The following is a 7,303-nucleotide window of genomic DNA, read 5'->3' as shown; positions in this document are numbered from 1 at the left end:
TCAACGTTTGGCTTTATTCCAATTATCGTTTAACGAAAGTCAATAATTATTAAAGAATTGCAATTGATCGGCCCCAGCCCGGCCCGACCTGAAGAGAAATCAGTGTCGGCCCGCGGGCCAGGCCCGGCCCGTGCAGGTCTCTAGTAAGTAGGCGTTCCATCTAGCTCAAACCATGCCCTCTTGATCAACATGTTTCTGCCAGACATTATATTTTGGGGGACGGGCACTTCCCCTCCGCAGCTTTGAGAGTACTCCCTGAGGAGATCCAAAATAATAGTCTATAGTATAATGATAAATAGAATAGTTCCCTGTGAAAATAATAAGTGCCCCTCCGAATACTGAGTGTGCCCCGGAACATTTTTCTCCGAAAGGAACACTTTGCGACCTCTCGGGTTTCAAAAATGTGAACGAATCAGTTTTTTTGCAATTTTATTGAACAACTTAAATTCAATTTAGATCATTTTACTTACTTCTGCATAAAATGAAATGCTATATGTACCTAATATCTCCCAGGAGTCTTCATACTCTCGGATTCCTACACTGTAATATTTGCCAGGACAATATATTGTTTGTAAAACAGTTACAGCCCTGTTACAGAATTCATAAATAATAAATAGACCTACAGATTTATGGCATTATTTGATGTCTTTACTATTGCGTCCTCAATATTAATTTTTCGGGCTAATTCTAAGGCTGACAAAAGTAAAACCTGTTTGCAAGATACAAAGTAAGGTCAAACAAATGGCGCCAGAGTAATGAAGTGCAATAACGAACTTTATCTATTCCTGAACTCTGTTCGAGTTCGAATATATATATATATATATATATATATATATATATATATATATATATATATATATATATATATATATATATACATCATTGATATAAAACACTGTCGTGCGATAAATCATTTCCTAGATTTTCAGGATCAAAAAATCAATTTGTGACTTTCGAATTGCAAACCGACAAACGGAAGTGAATCAAACCCCATACAAGCAAAGCTGGTGATCAAAATGGACGAGTAACAAAAAGAGGTGCATGTTGGAGTGTAATATATAGCTTCCCATGTTTTCGAGGTCAAGGATCTCATTAACGCTGTTTAGATTCTGATTCTAACATATATATTCACTGTATTTTTTTTTCTGAATTTATAAGTAACACTTTCAAAAATGTTTTTTTTTTTTTTTAAATAGGTGGTGGATTCCTCGGTGCAAGTTCACTTTAGAAGGTCGAAATCGTTACGACTATAATAAGCCGTTAAATTTCGGTAAAATTCAATGCCAACGTCCTAAGAAAAACACTATTATCCACCACCACGGGTACGAAACCCACAAATAGCGTAAAAATTTATATTATGAGTGAAAGCATGTGTCATAAGATCTACAAGTACAAAAGATACACACAAACAGGCATGTATCCCAAAATTTTTGTTTGGATGGGTCCAAACAACCTTGTACGTCTATGTAGTATTGAATAGGTATTATTCTGCACCTAAAAACACGATAAGTTATTGTAAAATACTTCCACATATACTTTTAAAAAAATATATTAGGGGTGACCATTCCAGAATTTTTACTTTCCTTAATCCAGAAAGTAAAATCGAAAAGGTCAGAATTCCGAAAATTCTTAATTTTGGAAAAATCCATAAATTTTTCAAAATCCGGATTTTTTCCAAAATCCCGAAAGGCAAATTTCCGATTCCGGAAAAAATTGTCCATCTCTGATATATATATATATATATATATATATATATATATATATATATATATATATATATATATATATATATATATATATATATATATATATATATATATATATATATATATATATATATATATATATATCGGGTGTTGCAAAATAAGTGTTACAACTCTTGGGAGGTGACTCCTGAAACTGAGACAAGAAAAAAAGTTATCTTGAACTTTCGGCTATCGGACTTAGTTTCGGATCTACAACGTGCCGAAAGCGTGGGAAAATGACTTTCGGACGCCAATAGTTCGGAAACGACCCAACGTAAAGAGGGCGGGTAAAAAATTCACTGAAGATGTCATACCTGCTGTATTGAATTTTGCATGTTTCATAATCCTACCATGCACGCACAAGGGAATCCCCAAAGAAACGTAGAAAGTCCCGGATAATCTGCCGAATGAAAATTGCTCTAAATGGATATGAATTGATAGTGTTTCTACCAGGTAACAATAATTCGTTTGTATTAAGTCGATATCTAGAACAAATACAAAATGGCGGACCCCTTCATGCCCCTTTGTGTGTGATTGCATAATCGCCAGGAACGGATGCTGGCCAACAGTGACGTTCTGAGTATTAAGTGTAGCGAATTTGTACTCAAATGCTCTAGAAAGACATATTGAGTGTCGGTAGAGCACAACACATGAAGCAGGGTGATTCACATGTGTGGAAACACGTAACGAAAAATGACCAGAAATGCACTCATACTCAGTAAACATGAGCTCAAAGCGTCGGAAATGTAAGGATTAGCGTTAAGAACATGAAAGCCATTGCAGATTTACCAATAATATTCCATCAATCGGATGCAAATATGATGTGCACCGTTGCATACGAATAAGGATGCAACAACTGAGGCCAAGTTGAAATTGTGCAAGGGGACTCACAAAGGAACTGGGTAATCTAAATGAATGTCACTAGTGGGATCGCATGATCGATATTGAAATGTGCCCAATGTGTGTGTTGATATCGACATGTAGTTAATGGACCCGATATATATAAGCATAAATAACAAATCTAATTATTATACAGCAAGCTCATTTTTGTTTCGAAGTATTTATCAGGAGACTATCTGAAATGCTTGTTATTTGTACGGGGAGAATAGTTTATTGAAAACATTTGAACTTTTTTCCGGTATAGAATAGATAAATATCATTGAAAATATAATTAGGGCCTATAAAAGCCTATGGAATCCCTACTTTTGGCGTATATTTTAAACTCACCCACTCGACTGGAACACGTTCTTTCATTAGACATTATAATAACCTTGAGGAAGGAGTTGTGTTCTAAGTCTCGTTTAAAAGGGATAAACCATTTTCTTTAAATGCGATCACAAACAACAGGCAGTGTCTATTTCTGTATGACAAGAAATATAGACATTTCAACTACTGCCCCCATGAGACCTGGATTTTGGAGATTGCTGGTACATGTGCATCTAATTCTTAATTTGCAATGAAGAGTTTAAAAACAGATACTTATCTTCCTAACTTGTAGGGCTCATGAGATTCCCTATGTACTGCATTAATTTTAAATCCCATACCCCTTTAGATTTCTTTCTTTAAGCAAAATAGTGATTGAAACCTCCTTGTTCATTTTTTATTGTGGATCTTGCTTTTATATATTGTGTTTTTATATTTGATGTTTAATTCATTTTGGTTATGACAGTTGTATACGTTTTAAGAAGCAAATTGTATAAAATATCTTTGTCACGTTAAGAAGTTTAAAAGGGAGATTTTATCAATGTGGAAAAAACCGGACCTGTCTAGAACAGGACCGAAACGAAATTTCTTGAACGAAACTATTGAATTCTGGACAAAAATGACGTCAGTGCTGACGTCTTTTTCATCAAATAGTATTGAATGGTCTTGAACAAGACTATTGTTCAAGCATTCTTGGATCGCCTACAAGAAATATATAACGGCAAAATAATTTATTTTTATGTTTGGGATACAATCAATTCAAATCCGCTACTTTTTAATCTTAAGACCTGGCAACACTGATTTCAATATGGCGCTAACCGTAGGTCGGTGTGGTGTAATCTTTCGATCAGGAATTTTTAATCTAGTAAGTAATTTGTGCAGTTAAAAGTATTTTCCTTATAATTTGTTGTCACTATTATCGGTGCTGGTGTAATTTTGGCGCACCACATTTTGGAAGATTTATAGGTAAAATTCAATACGTTGAGTGGAAAGACATGATTCTAAGTAGAAAATTTCTGCAGGCGACAGAATTAAATAGAAAGTAACAAAGGTGTATTTTAGGTTTATAAGTGTAGGGTTACTAGTATAAAATCATTACAAGTGAGTGCTTGTGCATATCAAAGATGACTACTAGATGTTAGTAGTAGAGCGTTCACCTCTGGTGTTTGGGGTCCCGCATTCGATCCCAGCCCCTGCCAAGTGAAGTTTGTGGTGGACGAACATCGTGTGCATGGGTTTCCTTGAGGTTCTCCCATTTCCTCCCACTTTCTTCATTCCACTATTTCATTCATTACTCATCATCACCGTCTTCTTCAGCCAAACCGGCATAATCGTGGGACGTAATACTCATCTTTTTTTCTAGTAGATATTATTTTCCACCGGTGGTATATTTGTGCACAGTTTACGAAACCTGTATTTTATATTCACAACTGGAGCGTTACCGCTATTAAACCACGAGAAATGCTATTTAAAATCGTATTAATTCTAAAACAGACGTTTTCATACCCTCGCTTACTTACCATCACCAACGCGCCTCCTCCCTTCGGACGCTCTCCACCAGCTTCGTCTTGCCCTGGCTAGTTTAGATAGCGTTCGTGTCGTTTTAGTGTCCTCGTAAAAGAGGTTAGTTTGTGTTTTTTAAACTGTGGATTATACCACAAATCCTGTATGTATAAGTAAATCGTAAAACATTTGTAAATTTTCAACAATTACTTCTGCTGGCTTCCTTGAACTTTATCTATGCCAAGTGAAGGAAAGTTTCTAGAACACAGGTCCCCCGATATAGGTTAGTAGGTAGGTTGGTTCCTTTCTGTACCAAAGTTTAATAATTAATTCACATAGGATTGCCGAACGAGCGTCAGCGAGTGAAGGCGGGTTAGAGGCCCAGAGTACTCGTTGTTTTCTGTCTTTATTACAGCTAAATGGGAAGTGGGACCTGTGCCCTAGAAGCGTGCCCCGAGGGGGATATTTTTATGTCGCCCTGTGGAAACCTCTGACGGGACAATAAGAAGTAAATTACAGAAAAAAGTGTCGAATTTTCAATAAATCTTTCAAGTGGTGCGTCAAAATTAAGCCAGTACGTTATTATTGTTATTATTATTATTACAGTAAGCTTAATGATACTTAAATTCACAAAATTTAATAATGAAACAGACCAGGATCGGTGAACATTTATAAGGGAAAAGCGTAGTGATAGAAAGAGTCATATCCTTATTTAACCCCCGCCAGTTATTCAATGACAGTAACTTATGAATAGGTTAATTTAGGGTAGAATAGAGTAGATAAGATTAGGTTAGGTTTTCGTTTCGTTCACTTGCTTAGCACACAGGTTTGTCATGATGGGGGTTATCGGTAAATAATTCCAGAAATACTTACGAAAAAGGTAGAAAAAAAGAAGCGATCGCGTCAGATGCAAGATGTCCCTGCTTCGATCCTATCGTTGCGTATGGTAAACAACAACGTGTCCGTAGGGTTTCTCGAAGTTGTCACATTTTCACTTCATCAATTATTTTACAATCCTCCTTTTCCTTTTCCCTAGTCAAGATATATCCGTAGGATATAAAACTGAATGAGTTCACTTTTAAGATTAGAGGTATCTTACATAGCAATAAGTAGATTCCATCGTGCAGCTCAAGTTTAGGCGCACCACTCGAAATCGTTGCTGAAAAATTGTAATTCTTCCTCTATTTTTTTTTCTTATTTTCCTTCAAAAAAATGTGCTGGACAACATGACAAGGATTAAGTTGCTATAAGCTCCACCGGGCTGAACATCTGTACAGTAGTAAGTGAAAGAAACCAAAGTTACATTTTCTATCTCCCCCAAATTTATCGACGGCTCTGGATCGTATAGTATGACTTACAGTGAGCCTTTGTCAATGATTACTGGGAATCAATCCTATCCTAATTTGTACGAAAGCAGCCAGTCACAACCAAGCGGTCTGGGGGAGAAACTAAATAATGCTAAGAAATTCATCCTCGTACTGGTTTACTTTTGGCGCACCAGTACAAAATATTGTTGAAGAAATGTTAAACTTTAACTAATTTGCTTGTTATTGTCCCCTAAAAGGTTTCCTTAGGGCGACATGAAAAGATCTCACTTGGTGTAGATAATTCAAGGGACCACCAGAAGTAATTATTGGTGCCTTCCATTTCCAGGGTGCCAGAAGTAATTGATTTTTTTGTGCTTTACTGTGGATTCATATCATACATGCGATTGCAAGTGCAACGTTTTGTTTTAAATATAGCGGACTTCAAGAACAATCTGAGTCTCTAGTATGTTCAAGTAGACATATCAGACTACAGTTTGGCAATTTTTGTTGTTGTTCTGAGTGTCTGCTCTATTGTTACTACAACTCTAAAAACGAATATTGATAGCGAAATACAGGTTGACCGAACACGCTTTTTCCTAAACAAATTGATCTCATGATGTAACAAATCAACCTGTGGTCTTGCTATTTGGTTATTTTATGTGCCTTTATCAGCAGAACAAAACATTATTAAGAATTTTGCCATCATGTTGGCGCTTTCCACGAAAATCCGTTTCCCACGCACCTACGTCGGCTTTTCGAAGGTTGGAGTTAGGGGTAACTTCCGGACGCTCTACAGGGACAACCAGATATGATCTCAACATAATCTAAACGACCTTTGACGCGAAATATCGTGTAGACAACAGGTATCAATTTTCATAAAACTCTATTGGTGGGCAAAAATCGGCCCTTATGACCCATCCTTTATATGTCATAACATCATTTTGTGTTAAGATGTTATATGTAATACTTTTGAAAATGGTAAGCATAGTGTGTTTCCAGTTTCAATTCATCTTTACATTTCCTTATGTATATTAAAAGCCGGTTCTTTAATGGCGCAACATAACGGAAAAATAGTGCATTATATAAAATCATGTAATATTAAGGACTGCGTTAAAAGAGGAAATGTAATTATGTCAGTTTACAAAGCTATTGTGAAATTTAGAATGTTTTGTGTTTGTTTGTTTGGACCTTAAAATTCTTTTTCAGCAGTGAGGTTGTATGAGATCTCGCTTGTCTGTTAGATGAGAATACTTACCAATTATTCACAGCAAATCAATATGAATAAGTGCTTAGCAACCCTAAGCTATTTCGTTAGGATGTGCTAATCTTCACGGTAATAAGATTTGATAAATCCGCAATGAAAATATGTCAAACAATATAAAAATCGAGTTGTAACCAGAGATAAAAATGGGTCTGAAAAAGTTGGGGAACGCATGACGTCATGCCATCCCCTGTGCCTATCTTTGCCCACTATATTTTTTAGGAAGTGGAGGGATGCCAATCCCCCGTGTTTTCCCTCACTTTTATTTCTGGTTTTAACAAACG

General features: G+C 36.1%; 1 protein-coding gene across 1 annotated transcript in view; it reads left to right on the top strand.

The window, feature by feature from the left end:
- The first annotated feature begins 3,678 nt into the window (after positions 1-3,678).
- The window catches only part of mRpS18B (mitochondrial ribosomal protein S18B), a 30,755-nt gene continuing 27,130 nt past the window's right edge, over positions 3,679-7,303 (top strand). Inside the window, exon 1 of the mRNA XM_081741094.1 lies at positions 3,679-3,813. Within this exon, the coding sequence (XP_081597220.1) occupies positions 3,688-3,813 (126 nt within the window). The 5' untranslated portion in view covers positions 3,679-3,687. The remainder of the gene's footprint in view (positions 3,814-7,303) is intronic.

Source organism: Thermobia domestica, chromosome 2 (assembly GCF_964235325.1).
Source record: "Thermobia domestica chromosome 2, izTheDome1.hap1.1, whole genome shotgun sequence".
NCBI lineage: Eukaryota > Metazoa > Arthropoda > Insecta > Zygentoma > Lepismatidae > Thermobia > Thermobia domestica.
The sequence above is the reverse complement of the archived record's forward strand: the minus strand, read 5'-3'. Positions and strand labels throughout refer to the sequence as shown.